We start from the raw sequence: 22,322 nt of genomic DNA, 5'->3' as shown, positions 1-22,322 counted from the left end.
TGTTGGAAATAGTTTAAAGCAACATTTTGAAGAAAAGGAACTTAGACTTTTGGTTATTTGCATATTAAAGGACATTTTAGGAGGATTGCTGCTACTGAATTGAGCATTAATTTTTTGTTGTTTCAATATAGTGAATCTTACCCTGATAGTCTAATAAGTAGAAGGATTATGGATAATGTAAAAATAAATTAATTCTTGATAAAAATTTGGGGCATTTTTACATTTACACATTTACACGACAACTATTCAAGAGAAAACGAACGATATTTTTTGCATGATCGCTGCTCTCCCCTCTTCTCTTTCAGCTCGGTGCTTTCCTGCTGCTCGTTTAGCCTGTGTGGGGAAAAAAGTCTCTTTGTCACACTGTAGATATGGATTGAGACCATATCTCTGCTATTGTCTTGCAGGACAAAAAAAAAAAAAAAACTGGCATTGATGTCTGAACTGTGCATCAGACTGATAATAAAGCTGCCAACGCAAACTTATAATCACTCTGGAAAAAAACCAAAAACCAAAAAAAACCAACCCCATCTCTATAAAATGACCCCCCCGGCTATTATTGATTAGCTATATCTCTTTTTTTAGATTCCAGCCCTGGGGAAGCAGCAAGGTGACCTGATTTGAGCACAGACAGACAGACTGTTACTGTATGTGGAGCATCAGTCACAGTGCAGAGCTCCTCTGAATAAGTATGGAAGGACCGACTTTTATGAAGAAGGTGTGTCTCCCACTTCACTTTTACAGTCAGATTAAATTCATTCCCGTGCGCGTCCTCTCAGGTGGATTCAATTAACAGCCTGACAGAAGGTCCGTCTCTCTGCCCTCAATTCTGACCCTCTCACTATAGAATGAATTACCAAACATGAATTTATGAGTCTGCCTCATCCTACGCCACCTGGATGAAGATGCTGCTCGTCCTAACTGATCCAAATCCAAACACCACGTTTCTTTCAGCTTTCCCTGTCCTCCTGTCTCGCTCTAATTTATCACTTCCTTTTGCACTCCACCAGCTGAGATACAGGATGTTCTCCACAAATGTCAAAGCGCTGCCTAATTTTTTTTCCCTCTCTCTGTCTTCCCGTGGTGGTTTGATTTTCCAGTCTCGCTGGAGGTATTTGTAAATGTGGGGGTTTCGTTCAATTCACACCTTCGTGTTATTTCGGCTGGCCCCTCTGTGATTCATTAAATTGGCTGTGTGGGATACAAGTTAAGCGGACTAATTTCATGCCTCTCTCCTTTTCCTGCCAGTGACACATTTAACCGTCCCCAAAATTGAGGCACTTGCCATCCAATTCACATCTGCAAACTAATTAGAGCTCTATTGTGGCAGTTGGCTTCATTTTTATGTCTTTCTTTTTTGTTTTTTTTACCCGCTCTTTTCGGTGGCTTGCCATCTTGCAGAGGATGTATTCGCTCAGCTCTCTAAACTCTCCTTCAGTCACTTACCAGCCTTTTTTGTACGAGCTTTTCACGCAGCCCATTGACAATGTTAAAATAAGAAAAAGCAATTAGTGAAGACCAGTGATGACTAAGTTACTGACAATTACTAATTGTTGTAGTGTCAGTTTTTTGGGGTATGTGCTTCTGGAACAAAATGTATTTAATTGAAGAGCCCAAACCCCCCCCCCCCCCCCCCCCCCCCATTGCAGCGATACCGGTTTGCCCCGGTTTATGGGGCTGCCTGCTGCTGCTGCTCTTTAGGTTGGAACACTCCAGGAAGCATAAAGCTTTCAAGCAGTCAGCAGAAGTTCACACTCCCACTCGCGGCAGCCCGGCAGCCTTTTCTCAACACCCACACCTCCTGCATCTTCACAAAGGTTCACAGTGAGCACAATCACCGACGCAGCTTCCAGACCTCCAGCTCCAGCAAAACACTCCTGTTTGTACTTGATGGGGAGAGAAAAGCAATCGGCAATCTCACAGACCTACAGAGAAAGGCCAACTAGCTATGATCCCTTACACAGTTCCTTTCTAAATTGGTTGTTGTGCAAAAATCCTTTCCACTGTTGTACAGGTGACCCTTTAAGGTATTGATCTGCTGTTCCCGAATGATAAATTGAAGCGCTTTCACATTGGCTTTACAAGCCAAGTGTTCTTCTTTCTCTTTACTAAACAGTTACTGCATTGCTCTGGATGATCCTCAATGTGAAGGATTTTCTGGTACAAATCCTTGTTAAATGACTTAGGAGAGAGTAACATAGACACAAAATGCTTTAGTCATGAGACATGAACAAAAAACAAGAAAAAAAAAAACTACGGACAATATGGATGCTAACATCGGGCATGGGGTCCCGTACTGCACAGAGTACTCGTAAAAAGCTCCCCGATACAACCTGGCGAGTACTGCATGGCATCGACTGTATTGCGAATTACCTTCGCCAATGCAAGTTGGTCGAGAACGTTATGTTTGTTGTCTGAGTTGCATATATTTATTTATGTACTTATTTATCTATTGGTTTGTATGTATGCATTTTACAAACTTTTCCCACAAACTCCTTACTTGAATTGCATGAGATTTTCAGGGCTGACTTGTCATCATCCATGGACCAATCGATTATCGATTATAGATTAACCGTTTCCGAATAGATCCCCAAAAACTGCCCCCCAAAAATATCCCATATAAAGCGAATGAGAGACACTTCCTGCTCAGTGTTTCACACTGAGCAGTGTCTCCTCCAGTTTGTTTGTCAGTGAAAAGCTGCAGGCAAACTTTGGGTGAAACTATATGTGGGTACACATGTGGGCACCTCAACAAAAGGTTTATAAAAGCCCAGACTGGAGACCCTGGTGGGCAGCACCGCTTCAAAGCATCAGGAATGATGAGGTGGTTCCCCAGGGGCGCCACCTGAGCTCAGGAGTTTACTGGGAGACATGAATCATTCTGTGACTCAGCGCTGAAGGGATGCACCAAAGTCTCCAGCTGCAAAAATCACAACCTCCCCACAATTGCTTGGGGATTCCACCTTTTTGAAAGCATTCAGATGAATCTTATTTTAGTGCGAGCATGAAACTCCAGGAAGTACACATATAGAGGTGAACTATTTGTATGCAGGTCAACGTCCTCCTTTGAAAAGTGCTATCTATGGGCCGGCTCTGCGGAAGCCTGATAACAACCCAACCATTTCAATCAGCTGTGCTGGAGAGGATGAGGCGTCTACAGCATGTGCCACAATGCTACTCCTGCAGCAGGATTGAGGAAAATGTGCATTAGATAGCAAGGTATTGAGTGCAAGAGCTTCAAAAGCAACAGAGAGGAGATCAAATCCACCAATCTTGACTGGCGGATTTAACGTTGAAACCGTCATAAATAGAAAAATATATTCCCCCCTCATGTTCATACACTATCTTCCATCTATGGCAATGATTGTTCATATGTTGGTATTATTTTGGTCATATTTTGTTTGGTTCTTTGAAATTTAGTGTATAAGTTTCATTCATTTTATTTTTTTATGTTTTTATTTTTGTCCCTGTAGGGTGTGAGCGAAGTATAAAACATCAAGATGGCATATACATGCATGGAAAACAAAAACATACAGTATATAGCACACAACATTTAAAAATTCAAAAGGGGGTACGATACAGTGCTGAGACAAGCAGTGATGACATAGAATCATAAAATAAACTAAAACAGGTCAGCTCCAACAGCCTAATGGTTATAAAAATGTAAGATCTTTAAAGTGCTTTGAGAACATGTAGGTTTCTGCCAGCTGTGATAAGCAACTTAATATGAAATAAAAAAAAAAAAAAACAACCACATGTTACACCCCTTAACATCTGCAGTGTTTTGTCTCTCAGTGTTCGCCTTTCTGACACTTCTGACACTTCTGTCATTCCAGGTTCCGTAGAGCAGTAAAAGAAGGGATTTCCACAAGACAGATGGCAGATGACGTGGATCTGATCTCATCACCTGATTCGGGGTCCTTTGTGCTCGCTGCCGCCCCCACCTTTACCACCCCCAGGCCAAATACCACAAGCTATTAATCCACAGTACCATACTATATCGTGAGGGCGTACATTTTCAGCATGGCTTAGCCCAGTGGGAACCAAACCACAGAAACCTTGGCAGTGTTGGGAAATAAGGACGTGTCAGGACACATAGCATATGAAACCCAGCGGGGGGTAAAGCTCATTGTGTTCAGGCTGCAGAAGGGGAATTGTTTGTAGCAGAGCATGTATCACAAAATGGACACTTTGAGTGATGTTAGATAATGATCAGGAAGAGGAGCGATTATAAATTGATCAACGGGGATATCAAAATTAAAATTTCCCTTGTTTCATTTCATTTTGTGTACACGAAATGCCTTCTGCAAAAGTTCCTGTTGTCGGTCCATTGGACCCGCAGCCCTGCTGCTCTTTATGCTGATCAGGAAGCGATCTGCACCTGGCGAACCATGTGAGAGCTGTTAGCACCAATTAACAGGGATTGGAGAACCAGCAGAAGTCGTATCTGTACAAACCAGAGATGAAAAAGTCCATGGAATCTGTCCTGAACAGTTTTTTTTATTAACATTTCTGATTTTTTTCAGCCTATAGTTTTAATTGCAGCTTGTTTTAAAATCATTCATCTGAAAAGCTTCATCATATTAAATGTTAGACCCGTCCCTCCCCCTCATTCAACCCACCAAACCATCTTCACTGGTCCGGTTAAAGTCCATATGGCCCCAGGAATAACAGTCCAATATGGTGATTCTTCAAGCAAATTAACAAAGAAGCACCACAGCAAAAAGAAACACTGGTGTGAAATGAAACATTATTCATTCTAATCAGATGAAATGTATACAAGTGTGTAGTCATCTTAAAATATTTCTTGAGTTTTGCCAGAAACTTTGAACGTTTTTCAAGTTCAGAAAAATGCATGGTGTGCTTAATCTTTTTTAGGATGTTGTTTGTTCTTGAGAGGATTGCAGGACTACAACAGTCTGAAAAAAATCTTTGTTCTGAAAAAGTTGAGTCATATTGTGTGCAATCTCAACAATGATTATTAGTCATGTCTGGAGCTTGAATGGGTAGACTTAAAAATTAACTATTGCAAGCAACAGAACACAAAATTTGGAAAAAAGATAGCTTTCATGTCAGAAAAAATGTTTTCTAGACTAAAAATTTAAACGACACAGCAGCTCAACAATAGAACAGTAATGTGATCGAAGTTACTGACCCAAAAAGGATTGCACTGTTTCTACATTTTTTTGTAAATTCATGATGTAATCTCATGATTTGATGGGATTTTTTCTTTTGTCTTCACATCTTTCTTATGTTAAAAAAAATATATTTTAATGACTTCTTCTCAGATCAGAGATGTATAGATGCATTTGCAGTTGACTGACATGATTTCCTGAAAAAAAAAGAGAGAAAGTTTGTTTTGAATTGTTTCATTGAGTACGTTGCTGGTGACGAATGAAAATTAAGTCACTTCTGAGTGATATAAAGCAGTAAATAACATATTTATCTCCTCATCACACTCTCCTACTTTCTTTGAAAGTTATATTGTTGCTGCTAAAAATGACGTGACGCTTCAAAATGGAACCAAAACATCTGCAAATGATTGTGGCTTGATAAGAACTGTTTGTTCCTATGAAAGAGTAGATTTTTCAGGTTGGAAAAAAAAATAATTCTCAGACGGTTTAGTGACAGTGAGGATAAACGACCCGGCCTCGGCTGAAAGCTCGCCGGACATTTGGCTTCACGTCTTTGATCATCCAGCTTTTGGCTCGACCTTGAACGGCATCACTTTCACCTCCAGATGTCTGCAACAACACAACTAAAGCACCACACACACACACACACACAAAGTAGAAGTGTTCTGATGATAAATGACGGAGCGGGACAAATGGAGCGCCACAGTTTAATGGACCTGCAGCAGCTCGGACGGCAGTCGACATAACTGATGGTCCCATTTGTTTCCCATGCCTTTATGAGCATCGAGGTATTTGGCTGCACGGATTAATGGAATCGCTCGTCTTCCCTATGAGACTCTGTGGATGACGATGTAAATCGGACCGGCCGAGGAGCGGATGGCAATATTAACGCCAAGATGGCATATTGGGGAGCGCGTCCCTTTTTTGGACGACGGTCAGGAAGGTGCAGTGAAGGTCGGCTGTTGCTCTTCGCCTTGGCCAGATAAACACGTTTGTTCTCGCCAGGCAAAGCAGCACAGTGTGCCTCAACCTGAGAGCCAAATGGAAAATTAGTGATTATCTAAGGAGAGGGAAAAAAAAACAACCAAAAAAACGTCACAAGGGTTATTTTGGGGAAAAAAGTGGTTCCTTCTTGTAATCAGATTCAACAATTGAGTTAGATTGTAATCAAAAAGGCTGCTATTAACACATAATCATTAATTTACATTAATCTACATCTACATTAATGCTGCATTCCCTAAAGCGGATTACAGTAGCGTGCATATTTAAAAATTCTGACTCTAAATTTAATTTTCCTTTCTGTGTTTATTTTTTTCATGTATTTTCTCCTGCGTTTCTGCAGTTATGATGGTGTAGGAGTAGTTTTATTTCCAGGCAGACGGTTTCAGAAATAAACATTCTGTGCATGTCCTGCATAGATGATTTTAAGTATCTTGGTGTTGGGGCTTTTCCAAACCCTGAATGAGAAGGAAATTAACAGCCTGCCACAAAATATATGGGTTGTTACTGTAATGTAAAAATGCAGTATAAGTCTTTAAGTATATAGATATATTTAAAGCACAAAGTGAATTATAATTGTTAAAAAACATATTGAGTAAAAATCAATCTAGAAACCAGTATTTGTCTGCATTGCAACTTGTGGAAATCTAATCAATTACAATATTTACAGTCATTGAGTCAATAGCAGTGGTTCCCAACCTTCCCAAAGAGGGTTTTACATTACGTAACAATTTTTCCACAGACCAGCAGGACGGTGTATGACAGTGGCGGTGTCTATAGTTCCTAGTTTCAGTTGCTATTATCCATTAGCTTTTCTTCCTTGTCAAAGAAACTTTTCAGTGATCTTCGCTTTTGATTAATTTTTGATGACGTTACTTTGAGAGCTTAATGATCCGTGGGTCAAAGAAATGGTGTGAAAGAAGCGCAAAGTGGTGAGATTTTCAAAATAAAAATGCCGACTAACTGGAATTTTAATGTACATTTTTAAAATAAGACTTTTTCTTTCTTTGTGGCCCAGTACCAAATAATTATTGGACTGGTATCGTTCGGCGGCCCAGCACATGCTAGTTTAGGTGTGATGCTAGTTTCACATCTCTGAAGGGTCAATGTGGAAAAATGTCATTCTTCCCTAGAGGATTAATGATTAGTTAGTTTAGTTTACTGTCGATATGTATCAAGCACTTTGGGACTGAGGAGTCGATCTAAATACAGATGAAACCAAAACTCCCTCCCTTGTAGCTGGTGGAAGTGTTGCTATCACACTAATATTTGTTTTGTCATTTGTTGCTGTAAACTTTGAGCATTTGTATGAGTCCCTGGGTCACAAACCTTTCTGGATTATAATCTATCCGGCTTCACATATTCTCTACATTTCCTATTCTCTAAATATTGTTTTTGATTTCCTCCAATGTTATAGGTGAAGTGCCCCCATGTTTACCTGCTCTGCTCCTCTGACCAGAGTGGTTTGATGTAAAATTTCCAGTAAGTAGACACCGGAGGTCAGTGCAGTGATGTTGCATAATATAGGTGTGAATATATTCAGGCCAAACAGATGATTCATTTTCTCTGCAGAGGGAGAGACAGGACCCATCTGTGGTGGGCATGTGTGCGACTAATGTGCTGCTCTCACTGTGTTCACGTCTGTGTGTCAAATCGAACATGTTTGCATTGATTTCTCTTTTTGTGGAGCAGAACCATTCATGTGCGCACATCTCGTCAGCAGAATTTGGATGTACTAAGCAGCAACTGAGTAATTCTCTGGACAGCAGCTTTAAAATTCACCTCACGACGAGTCTTGTGTGTGAGCAAACAAACGCCACGGTCCCTGGCGCTCCCGCGGCGGCCATTGATAACTTCTCACCCTTCTCCGTGTGTCACAGTGGCAGTCGGCGTCGCTCTGCATCAGGATCCTCCGGGTGGCTCAGTGGGCCGCAACACATCAGTGATTCCTTCTGCCTTTGGTTCAGACAAGCCCTGCCACTGCCAGTGTGTGTGTGCCAATGTTTGCCAAGTGTACAGCTGCTGACACCAGTGGAAAGTTCTGGAGGCTGCCAGGTTCGCTGGACAGAGAATTCTGCACGCATCCTCTGCCTCCTGTGTTCTTGGTCAAAGTCAAACCTTTTGCTCAGATGAAAACTTAGATGAGGTCTGGACCAGAGAGGGGGAAAAAAAGCACTTTTGACCTGCTTTCAAATCACAAGATGAAAATTGGCAGATGCACTGGAAGCTTTAGTCAAGGTTACAATTGAATTTAAGACCTGTATTCATGACGTTTCTAGTGTAAACACAAGCTTTTGTTGTGTGTTGGGGGTCTGTTTACATGGCAATGGTGCTCAGAGCCACTGAAAAGGCAACAACTCGGTTTCAGGCTTCGTGGAAATGGTAGAAATGGTACTACTGAAATTAGTGTAACAATTAAGAATACAATGAATATCAAACATTTTTGATGAATGATCCCAAATTCAAAATCTAAATTTTGTATCTTTATTTGTAAAGATACTTACATACCTCTGATGTCATCAGTTGTTTGGTTAGTACACAAGAAATTGTGCATAGAATAACATCTGGATACTGTTGTTACTGTAATTTCCGGACTATTGAGCACACTGGAATACAAGCCGCACCCACAAAATATAAAAAGAAAAGAAAAATAAGAAGATTCGGAGTTACGTGATGCACGTGAACGCATCACCCAGGTATTGGCGGCATTGCGACATTGTTTAAGCTGCAGGGTTAAAAGCATGTGAAAAAAGTTGCGGCTTATAGTGTGGAAATGACGGTAACTTGATGCTCATCTGAGAACAAAATGTCGATCGTTGTTGGCAGGCAGATTTGTGATTGACAGCGTTCCACCAACATTTTACTCCCGAGTGCTCCGATAATCTCAATTTAAACAGTAGATTGCTGATTTATGTTGACATTTCGATCTGCAGCAGCTGAAAGCTGGAGGTGGGAGCCGAATTATGAAGGGTTTAATTGATTGTTTGTCCGAGGCGGTGACTCGTGTCACCTGGGTGAAGCCAGCAGCACCGCTAAGAGGTCCATTAGCTCCTCCCGAGCACGAGCTGCACCTGCACAGAGCCTCGACATGTCTAATGAACACACGCCTGCTTATTATATTCCTAAATGTTTGCAGGATTGTTATTTGATTGCAGAAATTCTTTTAAAATTGATCCTTGGAACAAAAAAACAACAAATGATCATAAGTTGAGTTTAATTCAAAATTAATATTTTTTTCTGTAATGCGGGGAATTTATCATTGTATAACATGTTCTACCATTTAACATCGGAGGAAGAGATGCCAACATCCCATCACCACATCTCACTGTGAAAAGAAAGTTAAAAACCTATTTTTCATCCGATCTAAAATCATTATGCATGAATGCAGTTGTTTTTAGTTTTTCTGTTTCCACACCTCTAACAAATTGTAGAACAAATACGATCTGCTATGTAATCATTTGAACTGTGTGCTAAAGTTATCAAATATAGCGTTTGAATATTCCCAATTGGTTCTGGGAGTGTGAAGTACACGACGACTCCTCCACTGAATCCCTCCCACCCGCTGACTGGAGGAGTCTGGACGGATGCCAACAGCTGGTGATATAGATTCTTGGCATTGATCTTACAAATGTATGCATTGTCTGTGCACTGCCAACAAACCAGTTGGATACAACACCATTACAAGATTTAGTGCCCGGAATCTTCTAGTTTTAACAAGCTCCTATCTGACATTACCATTAAAAAAAATACAAAAATTACCATACTGAAGCCAAAACTGACAGTTTAAAGTCGCAAGGCAAGTAGGATTATGTGCTTCTAAAGTGTGAAAAGAAAAAGATAGATAAATAAAATGCTTGCAATTCTCGCTTAGTCACTTGAAAACCGCAAAAACTTGACCATGAAATTCAAATGGCGGGGACAGTGGTGAGTCAACTGCAAATGAAAGAAGCCGAATGAGCTCAGCGGTGTTCCCACTGAATAATGATCAGACACGGCGCAACGTGTGCATGTGTGCACGGAGCGCTTGCACGCAAAGACAATCAAGAGGGTGCTCCATAACACTAATGTGTGCGATCCAGTCATCCTCTCACCGCAGCGTATAGTTAAGTGTCATGCAGCCTCGGCGTACGCTGTTAACCGCTTTCTAGGTCAGCGCGTGAATCGGTAATGAGCGTCAGCGGCTCTCATGCAGAACGGCGGCGTCTCTCAGCTCGCCGGCAGTGCAGGTAAAGTGTTTGGATTCCCCGAACTCCCCACCAAGATCACACCAAGAAAAATCAATTTGGAGATGTAATTAATACCGTGGAGCTGGGGTGTTTGTGTGTTCGGGGTCCTTCGCCTGTGTGGGATTGCCACGTGGCTTTTTTTTTTTTTTTTTTTAACTGTACACGTGTTAATCGGTTGTCTCAGTCTGAGGAAAGCCATTTAAATTATCTAATAGATATGGATTGAATTATTATACCAGTTACTTTAAATCACTCAGCTGTTCAGGCAATAGGATTGAAACCCACGGGCATAAAATGAAAATTAAAGAGTGGATCAATATTATTGGGGAATTAACTTGAACGGTGACGAGCGCCAAGATCGATTAGAATCTCGACTGCCTGTAAGTTATGGACTAAAATCAATGTGGATTCTCGTTCGCTCTCATCATTCTCGTTGATAAACCCACCCCTCATGGCCAGACACGAAGTATGAAGTGTTAGCTGTTGAACCAACAGATATTTTGCTCAGTTAGTGATCGAGACCAAAACAAAGCCAAAGCAGATGACGCATTGGTCATATTCAGGAAAAATCGTCATAAATTAAAGCGAAATGCTGATCCTGGTGACAACACAGTGGTGCAGTGGTTCGCACGGTTAACTCACAGCCAAAGGTTTATTGATTATTATATGTATTATTGAGCCTGTGAAGTGGCTTAGGATCCACCGTTATACTATTAAGCAAAGGCTTTATGCAAGCAAGTGAAGTGGGAATTTTCTGTACCTCTATTTCGGCCTTGTGATCAACCTTTGACCTCTCTAGGCTCTACTTTGCTCAACTAACATATTTAGAGTGGCAGTATGTCAGTGGTTAAGGATGTTTTGTTTTGGGTTTTTTGTACCAGACAAGAAAAGGGAAAAAAAAAAAGGAAAACATTTTTTTACGTGAAGGAACATGAGATCTTGTTCACATTAATAATTATTCATTCAAGTGCCTATATTTGGACGACACAAAAACTTTCCGCTGGAGGAACTGAAGGAAAAGTGTCACCCGGTCGCTTGTTTTTTTTTTCCAGAGCAGGTGTTGCTCTCGGCTCTTTTCAGTCCGTATTCTCCTCTCTCCTTTCATGTCGACTGCAAAATGTTTCAACGGAGCACATACCACGGGGAGGTTTCGCGTTGGAAACTGAAAAGACTTGACTGACGGACACGTCGGCCACATGGGGGGGCTTCTGCTGCAGTTTGATGGACCGCCCGCCCCCAGCAGGCTGTTGCAGGGCAGAAAACCCCCGCAGATGGGAAAATGTCAATCTACTTGTTTTGCTCGACAACGAGGAAAGACAGTTCAACATGTCTGCAGATGCTAAGCAGCTATAATGTTTGAAAGTAAAGGTGAAGGCTAAAGGTGGAAGGAAAGCTCCAGCGGTGTAAAAGCGGTATGACGACGAGTGGGTATGGTTGGATGTAAAGACATGGCGTTCTGGAGCAGCTTTCAGAAAACTGCCCCAGGTTGATGCTTGTCCATTTCCCCCTGATTATAACTCAGGCCACAGAATGTGACACGAAGACCTTCGGGGCGAGTTGCTGGACGATGATGACAAGTTTGATATCAACCCATCAATCTTCTTCAGGGCTGATTTTTGTCCAGCGTTTACTGATAGCTGGGATCAACCCCAGCACCCGGATTGGTGTAACTACATTTCTAGTCAAACAGCTCAAATAGATCATGACAGATTTGCATTACAACTGACTTTACGACCTCAGATCAGAAATGGGTATTTAAGGATGGTTTGTCTGATCTCCTATCCTTCTGTTCTTCTCCTGCCCATTAATTCATGTTTGTTCAAAATGTGGCACAGCAATGTGGTCATGGGCAAAAAGCCAAGGGTGTCAATGTAGCTGGCTCTGCTCCGTTAACTCTGCTTTTTTTTTTTTTTGCCCAGATTTGTCTTTCCAGCCAAATTCTGAAATAATAAAGTTTAGATCAAAGGCGGAATTCTTGACTGCTTATTAGCATAATTACCTGGATTAGACAGAGCTTTCTAAAGTTTTACCTGTCTGTCTGAATGAGTGATTAACTAACTTATCAACTTCTTGGGCTGAATAATAAACCACACAAGGGAAAGGAGAAAAGACAAAAAACACAAAACTAATCTTCTGGAAAGTTTTACAAACCTGCTCAGAAGTTTTTTTTACTTATTTTGTAAGATATTAATGATGTTGAAATGTAATAAGGGGCAAGGTATCATTTGCAACTGCGACTTAATTAAAGAAATCATTGAGCTCCCTAATTTAGCTTTCATATATTCAGTGTTGAAATCTCCTGACTGGTAACCCGGAGGTGTATTACATTTTCTCGTAAGGTGATAATGAATCCTCTCCCTCGCTCCCAGATCACCGTAAACTTTATGAATTTTACAACATCATCATTGTCTGTAAGAAAAGATAAGAAAAACGAATATTGAGCAACTTGAATGATCACAGCCTAGAAATCTATCATATCGAAGTGCTGCCAGGAAACTTAATGATGCAATGATTTGTTGTTCATTATTAAAAATTCACACTATTGACACGCTCTCTAAAAACCCGATATAGAAAGACTGCAGGATATGTTGTAACTCAACCCGTGACAGAATTATAGTAGATTTTTGCTATAATTTATATTTTTAGGTAATATATGAAACAAAGCACATTACCTGCTTGTTTGGGTCTGGACACAAGCATGTTCCTGATCATATTTAGATTTGCACAAAAAAAAACATATTAATTAATTTCATGAGGCTCCATTTACACAACATTTCAAATAAAGTAATACATTTTTACGTTGTGAATTCAGAAAAAGTTCACATTCACACTGCAACACATTGAAAACGATGTCCGTTTCCACAAAGTACACATGTAGTTTCCCAGTAGGGCCACTAGTGGGTGCTGGCGGTTGTTTAATAATATCTTCACTGTAATGCTTTCACAATCTACGATACATGGTGTCTCCAGCTGCTTTTCCAGGCATGTTTGATCCACTGGGGAAGACGACACTACTGCTATCACCTGGCTTTTCAATCGTTCCTTCACTTATAAACCACTGGAATATATGACAAAAATAAATACCATTTAACTATCATTTATGCCACAAAGTCTTGCTTCTGTGTGTACAGCCTTTACTCAACCTTTAACACAACCCCGCATAGTGAATGATAAATACAACCATGCCGTGCAGTGGTGGTGTCTAAAGAGAGCAGATATCATTACAGCAGTTCAATTTATCAGGATTACGTTGTCTCCCTTCTTGGCTCATTTCTCCAAATTGGGTTCAAATGGGCTGATATCTACCATAGGACATTATTCCTATATGCCAAGTCAGTGGCAAGGCAGTTAAGTGTGAAGAAACTCATATGAATTGCTCAGAAAGAGACTGCCCACCCATGCGCAAAGGTTTTATATGAAACCCAGAAGCGAAGCGGCCAAATTACATGTCACGTTATCTAAACTTGTGGAAAAATGGTTAAATCCTGTTAGCGGTAACATATGCTAGCAGTATGGTTAAAAAAAAATAATAATAAAAAATACAGCAACCATGAACAGTATTTTGTTAAAAGAAAAAAAAAAAAAAAAGCAGGAAAATAAGTTATTAAAAAAACAGATTTAGCAGTGCGTAGGCCTGAAGGGTTTAATAACATGTAAACTCACAATCACAGCAGAAGAATGCAACAAAACCAATTTCAAACTCCTATGGCCATGTTTCCTTACTTTAATTCAAAGCTTCATATAAAAAGAGAGGAACTTTTTTCTTGCATCCATGGATCTGTCCCAGTGCTCTCTCTCTTCAGAGTCAGTAGGAGGATGGTGGGCAAAGCCTTCACAGTCTATTTCAGGCTCATTAGCAGGAACTGGACAGAGCCAGAAGAACAGAAAAGACAAGATGGAAGATGTCGTAGAGGAAGAGAGTCATTAATTTACAGATGGACTTTAGCTTTTATAAGTAGGCGAAAAATCTATGACGGTTTTTCAAAGTGTAGAATAAAACACTCTTGATTTCACATTAAAAAAAAAATTTGTCAGATTCGATTTCTGTTTTCAGGCAAACAGCAGCCGATACACTGGGGGGTGTTTGTGAGGTCACACGAGAGTTACAGTATATATCTTCATATAGCTATGTATCCTCCAGGGTTCTTCAGCTAATCCTAATTAATCCTTTAGGATAATTCTGTTTTTATCTCCTGTGTGGCCACACAGCCAGAGCATGGGGAATTTCCTCACACGGTACTTTCCACGGCATTTTCACAGTTACACTATCAATATTGGTCGTCATTACACTTTGCAATGAATGCACATACTGTATATCCAACCTGGCTGTCGACAGCTCCTATGAGGACTATGGATTTTTGCGTTGTGTAAATGGGGCCTAAGTCAGATTTAAGGCACAAATTATTCCAAGTCAATTGAAAATGTTTGCTAATTTAAGCATTTATTCACACATACAAAAAGAAGCTCCCAGCTACAGATGGATTTGATTCTGTGAATTTATTCCATCATCTCTTAGGGTTGTAGGCTCCATTCATGTGTACAATATAACTGAAGCTAAAATCAATCCAAATTTTAAATTAATATTGAAACCTAACCAGGAGGCAAAGTTTTCCCTTCCAAGTTTGAGACTGATGTTTATTGCCTCCAGTTCACGTCTCGGCTCCTCGCGTAGTTTAAGATGCCCTTTCACAAACTTTCACCCTCGGATCCTGATTTCAGTAAAGGTTGCAGCGATGAATAACAGAGGAAACAGATTTTCTCTGTCAGACAATAACTATCTGATTGCAGTTAAATTATGTCTTAGTGAAGTTATCTGGCTAGTTTAAGAAAGGAGAAAAACTATGAATTCTCTCTCATTTTTTGGCCCTCTTTATCCCAAAATCAGTGTGTTTAATATCTTTATTATATGTCCAGAAGACTGAGTATAAGAGATGTATATCCTAACATTTTTTATTTATCTAGTGTTATTATCTGTTGACACACAGATGTTTGTCTTCTAAGAGAGTATTTGTCCAGAAGATTGCTTCAGGCTATTGCATCTTGACACAGGTGTGTGTGTGTGTGTGTGTGTGTGTGTGTGTGTGTGTGTGTGTGTGTGTGTGTGTGTGTGTGTGTGTGTGTGTGTGTGTGTGTGTGTGTGTGTGTGTGTGTGTGTGTGTGTGTGTGTGTGTGTGTGTGTGTGTGTGTGTGTGTGTGTTATTGGGTTTCTTTAAGCTTGGACTTGACATCCCTGCAAACTATGCATGTCTGCAGTCACGTGTGTGTGCCACGCGTCGATTTTGTGTGTGTTTTGCGTCTGTGCCATCTCTCACCCGGTGTGATTTGAAAATTCACACACAATCACTAAAACCAACCGGCGAAATCTGTCTTCGCCCGTCTGCTTGTCACATGCACTCTTTATCTCTCTCCGCACAGAGTCACACCCAGAAAAGCACACAACAACACACACAGGGACACAAACAGGTTTCTCCTGTGGCTTTCTGATTGAGGTTTCTTTCCCTGCTCTCTAGATATCGTACCCCCCCCCAAAAAAAAAATAAATAAAAATAAAACATAAAAAGGCAAGGTAGGAAAGGGAGGAAAAGGGAAGTGAAATTGAACGCAGGGAGTGACGGAGTGAAGGGGAAGAGAGCGTGAGGGAGGTCGCACGAACATGTGAGAGGTGGTGACAGAAGGTAACATGACAGAAGGGGGGAGGAAGGACAGGGAGGAAGGAACGGAGAGAACCTGGGAGGATGAAGAAATACAGAAAACACCTCCCATTAAACTGAGATTACAGCTTCTGCTGCCCCAGAGTGCAGCTCGACTTTACAACCTCGCCCGTCACCCGCTTGATAATATAACACCGTTTTAAAGATCAATTTGTCACTTTTCATCTCCTCCTCCTACACCTCATTCTCCTCCTTTTCCTCTGAGGCCAGGGGCAAGGATGCCAGAGGAGGAAGAGGAGGAGGAGGAGGAGGAGGGAGGAGGAGGAAGGAGTGCGAGTTTCAGACTCAGGGAGAGAAATCAGCTGAGAGCTGACTCGTGTTTACCAGCATTTTTGATGATGTCATCTGCTATCCCCACCCTGTCCCCACGGAATGGCTTCACACACACACACACACACACACACACACACACACACACACACACACACACACACACACACACACACACACACACACACACACACACACACACACACACACACACACACACACACACACCGTAAACAATGTCAAACAAAGAGTTTGACATTGATTTTATTTTCCCAGATATCTGCATACATTCCCAAAAAAAAAAAAAAGATTTCCTCCCTCTTTTGTTCCTAAAAGATTCAAGCAAAAACCTTGTTGTAAACCAAAGATCATCAAAACTCGCCTGGATGCCGACTGCCAGTCAACCACAATGTTGACCGGAAGACAAAAAGAAATTGGCCACCATTGGAGCATAAATGGCTAAATGGAAAATTAACTTTCTTTTCAGAGTGCTCTTATAACATGATCGTTCTCATTCACACACCAATGGTGACGGTTGCCATGCAAGGTGCTCAGACACCACAGGGAAAACAAATGGGTCCCGCCAAAGGACATTAGACGCTTAGCGAATGCAAGAGGGGCGATCGGACTGCTATGGCTTCCCCAGTCTGCCATTTAAAACTTTGTGGAATCATATTTCTTCTTCTCAGAACCAATTAAAGAGAAATATAAAGTTTTACTAGTAGGCATCAACTCAATGATTTTAATGGTTCGTACTGATGTTAATCTTGAATCGGCTGAGCGTTATCCTTATGTTCCACTGTCCGAGCTTCACCCACACTATTAGCAACATGTGGAGGTTTTACAGATGCGAGTAATTATCCCACTGCCCAAATTCCAACCTGGACGGCCAGGGTATCTCTTTTCTTCTAGTCTCCCTCAACCTATTCATTATGGGCCCTACCAGGAGTATAGTCCTACAGCTGACAAAGCTCCAGGAGTCCTAGAGACATACCAACTATCTCACCATGGTGGGATAGTTATTATGTCTCCAATCAAGATGGATGAAGGTACCTAGTACTTCCTCATCACCTTGGTGACCTCAGGTTCTTCACTGGAAGTAACTTCAACTTCAGACGACCTAACCCTGTGTTGCTTCTTATAGAAAGTGTATATACGGGCATCAAAGGGCAATCTCATACAGTTATAATACCTTGAATTATTATTAATAATCAGATTTGTGTGTTTCAATACCAAGAAACCATAAGAGGATAAGTGGACATTTGAGCCCCAGTAACAGTGGTGAAAATATAATTCGTTTCCTTTTAGATGCTGCTGGAAATCTAATGGTGGAGCGACGGAGTGCAACTCAGAAAATGGTCTCTGATAGATTTCTCTGCTTCAGACTTTGCGGCTGTCTGCTCACTAACAGTTCAATGCTGTAGAAAATAAAAAAACAATTTGCTCATGATCAGCGGCAAAGACTCCTCCTCCATTCGGGAGATGCCGGATTGTTCAACTTAAAAAAAAAAAAAGCATGTAGCCACCAGTTAGCAGCAAAACCAACATTGTTTGTGTGGGTGCAGATGCACCTTTGGTATGTTTGGTCTTTTCAACCCCGTAAACATTGATGTTTTCTCATATCTAAATGCCTCCTGCAGACCTTTTGCAAGACCTCTGTTAAAGAGTTCTTTAACATTGAGAACTTGCTACCTATGCCTTGCATTGTAAAAGATGAATCGGTCATGGGCGACAGATGAATGCGTCCATGGTGTCCAGTGGGACGACCTTACTTCTCCCAGTACCAAACTGACAGAATACAAATCAGGGCCAAGATGGGAACAGATGGAGTGTGAGTTTCTCCTCAGAACACATAGAGAGGAAGAGAAGTGAGATAATAGCCCGCAGCTAATCCACTGCACACTAAAAACTCATTACTTCTTGAGAAGGAAATGTGGAAAAAGAAAAAACCCGATTCCCCAAGACAGAAAGAAATACTCTGCTTAAGGTGAAGACCTTGGCTCAAACTGCCTGGTTTTCCTCATGTGTGAAATTTCTTTTATGTACAGTTCAGCGCATTTGATTAGTCTTTATTGACGAGGAGCTCTGGATGAACCCAGCAGCGAGTATCAAGGGCGCCATAACACACCAACACAACAACCACATGATGAACACAGTGCAGCAAACGTGAAACACAGCGAGTAGACATTTCAAATCACACATAGTTTATGTTTTATCACCATTTGTGAATGCAAACTATGTGGATATACAGTTTGCCATGAATACAAATGCCTCAGTTGGCCAGTTATTCCCATTATAAATGTGTATGATGTCAAAAAAAACATTGAAGGAACTTGCCATGACATGAAGCAGGTGATAAAATTCAGAACTAGGCCTATGTCACATCAAAATAATGACACAAGACTGACATGTCAGTGGTTTAGTTTTAATAGATCGTGGCTTATACATCAGACAAAAAGTTATATTACATAGAACGTTAATACATAGTTAATTGTGTAAGATGCTCTTTCTGAAAACCATTTCGAATTGAAAGACTTTCCGTCCCACTCACTTTGGTTGAATATTAAGCTAGATATATTCTCTATTATTCGTGTTTTAGCCTGCAAAGTTAGAAAGTTGTGTTGTAGGGAAAAGGTGCATATTCCCTTGATTTAGATTTCAGAGAAAATATGAATTCATGGTAATCCATTTTTAATTATTCAACACATTTTGACTCTTTATTTTTTTTATCAGAGCTGATTAAACTTTTACCAATTACCACACAGTTTTTAATGAATAAATAAACATTTATAGTAGTGATTTGGTCACATATTAGGTGACTTATGTAGGTATTGTGAAGGGATAAGCAAAGTAATTTGTGTCTTATTAGGGTAAAAACAGTGGTCAAATGTAAACATTGCTGCAGTGGTGCTGAAAATATCATTTCATTTAATAAGAACCAGCAGCCCAACTCTCAATGTGACAGGATTCCTCACCAAATATCAACAACCAGCAGGAGGGCTTCCTGTCTGGCTCTAGAACAATGAGCGTAATATATCTAACGAGAAAACCAAACAAGGTACACAGACAGTAACTGTCTACCTGCTGCCTCCACCACCTCAAGAGACTTGTTGTGTTGATGTGATGCAGAACAACTAAACAAGCATTGTTTGTGTGAACGCGTTTGTGTGAGATGTGATTGTTTTTCAGTTGATCTTACTAAAAAAAAGTCCTCTTCTGACATTTGCATGAGTCACTTCTACACTAAAAAGCAGGAGGTACTGCATGTGGCTACAATATGGCAGCAAAAGTATCTGCAGCCTGATGCATCAGTATGTGTTCATCATAATATTTCTTCATTATTTTGTTTATGCTTGGGCTGTGGTGTAGTGGTTATCTCACTGAACTGAGCTCAAATTATATCTTCAGTTTTCCCTTTCAGCATCAGACCATGACCAGTCCACAGTACAGCTCAAAATGCTCTGTGGCTTTGAGGCTTTTGTCACTTACAACTAAATAACACAGGTAAAAAAGGATTTCTATGGCGCGAGAAGAATTTTTCAAAGGACATTTTTGCCGTCCACAAAGGAACTGAGGTCAAATCAACCTGTGGGAACTTCAATGACTGAAGCATTGCAGCTCATAAGGTCAGTGAAGTACTCCTTCAAATTCAGAGGAAAAGGTAATATCCTCAATAGGCGAAACCAAAAACTTGCATCGACCCGTTGAGTTGCCAAAACTTTTACGACATTCATCACCAGTGGATGCCAACAAATCAAAACATTCATTATTTCACCTGACATGCTTCTCATTGGCTGTAATCTTTGCTCATTTTTAAAGTGGGCGGGGCTCCGCGGGAACATGACGATGTGATTTGTTCCAATCGGGTTGTGATGGTGTCGTGTTGTTGTTTTCCCAATTCAGACGACCGGCACCAAAATATTTAGTTTTAAAACTATTTTCTGTTAAGCTGATAACTGTTGCTTGTTTATTTTTTGCCTGTTTATTTCACAATCGAGGGTTGGTATATGTGTTGTTATAAGGTGAGTAAAAAAAACACACTCAACATATCTGTCATTGCAGACATTTTCGCCTGGACCTCTGTTCAGATTGCCTTTAAGAAAAAGCTGCACAACCTGTCCAATCTCCAAGTATGTCAGCTTTGCTGTAATATTTCAGAAAAACAAACGCACTCTCAAGAGTATATAGACACACAAGCTTTGAATATTAGAGGAATTGATAGTTAGGTCTGCTATAGAGGCCACCATCTCTTGCACACCCCCCCCCCCCCAAGCGAGGTCCCAGGCTCTAGATGGGGAACTACTGCTCTAAATGGCAGCCTGTACTTTTCAGCGCAGGGATGGTTTGGATTTGTCTTTTATTTGCTCTGGACAAACATTTGGTACAACAGTCCTCTACAGACAAAAGAAAAATAAATCATTCGACAACTCTGCTCTGTGGAAATCCAATCAGGTCCTTTCACCTTCCACTGCATCATCTGCATATTCATACATGATAACCATTTTACATGCCATCAAAATGCATTAGTCTATTAGGATGAGCCCACGTCTGGGGAGCCTTTCCACAAGCAATTAGAACAATCACACACATGCCCGTATGTTGGAATAAAATTATTGAAGATTAGATTCTGCCCTGATTATAATTCTCCCCCACCTTCAGGTGGAAAGTGTGTATTCAGCATGCCACAGTAAGAGTCACTGTCGCGTCCAGCCGAGAGGCATAGCAGCTTGATTAATGGTTAGACTGAACCCTGAAAACGACCTGTTTCAACAGCTCTGTGTGAGCAGGTTGCACTCACTGGAAAATGAAATGCCCTTTTGGCCACATTGGCTTAGTCAACGTTACAAATCACTAGCCTTTACAGTAAGCTGTACTCAGAGTGCCCCGGGGCAACTACACGAAGTGTGAAGCGAGCAGCAGATGTGGGAGGAAAATGCAACAAGCAGCTAAATAAATAAATAAATAAATAACCGCACACAGCAGAGGACAAAAAGATGGAGAGAATTTCAAATGAGTCCAAAAAAATAAGGAAACTGGAAATCAAAATGATGCAGAAAGGCTATAAAAATCACATTGTTTGAATTTGTCTTTTTTAAACTAGGGACAAAAACACAATAAGAGGCAGAAACATTGCTTGTAATTGTAAAAGGTCAAACTTACCTCCCAACGCTTGTTTCATTACGAAATTCATGATGATGGCTTTTAATTCCCTGCCTTCTTTGTCCGAGCAATGTTACATTCAATAGTTGCCCAAAAGTAGAAGTCCTTCTTCGCCAGATCTGGAAAACAAAAAAAAACCCTCATCAAAGTCAGCCAAATACTACAGCAGGAAATCCTCAGTGCATTTTGAAAATTACAACACTCAGATCCAAATAGTAAACCGAAGCGGGTTTTGTGTGTTACGCGCGTTCCTTTTCATGCGCCAATTGAAGGGCGCCAAGGTCAATGGTTCAAACGCAAGCACAAAGGCGTAAAAGCTCCAAACTACTAACCAAACAGTAGCTTCCCACTGCTAAATGTGTAGATTCTCTCCCAGCCTGGCGTAAAGTGTCAGGGAGTGACGGGTCTGTGTGTCACGACTGGTGCGGATAATCTCAACGTGGTGCGCTCCGCCTGCAGCCACAGCGAGTTTGGAGAAAGTGAGACCCCAGTTAGTCAGGACGGTGTGTTGTCATGCATGTGGACTGAACCACTGCTAGGTGTATTCTCTCTCTCTCTCTCCCTCTCTCTCCCTCCCTCTCTCGCTCTCTCTCTCTCTCTACACCTCTATCTCTCCCCCTGATCATGTGGTAAAACTTTCCATCCTCCATTGGAGCGACATTGGACACAGCCATCCCACTCGGGCATGAACAAGGCGGTTCGCAGGGCACCTCGATTGAGCAGAATAACGTGTTCATATGTGGCGAATATCGAGGCGGAGACGGCGTGGAGGCACGCGCGCACATGCACTCCCTCCCGTTCTATGGTCGGATCCGGTTTCA

The 22,322-nt window shown here is 41.1% G+C and overlaps 1 protein-coding gene across 1 annotated transcript in view; it reads right to left on the bottom strand.

Moving 5' to 3' along the window:
* The window catches only part of cplx1 (complexin 1), a gene marked incomplete at both ends in the record, with an annotated part of 45,162 nt that extends 23,630 nt beyond the window's left edge, over positions 1 to 21,532 (bottom strand). Inside the window, one exon of the mRNA XM_080502822.1 lies at positions 21,502 to 21,532. Within this exon, the coding sequence (XP_080358948.1) occupies positions 21,502 to 21,532 (31 nt within the window). The remainder of the gene's footprint in view (positions 1 to 21,501) is intronic.
* Positions 21,533 to 22,322: the final 790 nt, after the last annotated feature.

Source organism: Blennius ocellaris (assembly GCF_963422515.1).
Source record: "Blennius ocellaris genome assembly, chromosome: 9".
Classification (NCBI taxonomy): Eukaryota; Metazoa; Chordata; class Actinopteri; order Blenniiformes; family Blenniidae; genus Blennius; species Blennius ocellaris.
This window is presented reverse-complemented; position numbering and strand designations above follow the sequence as displayed.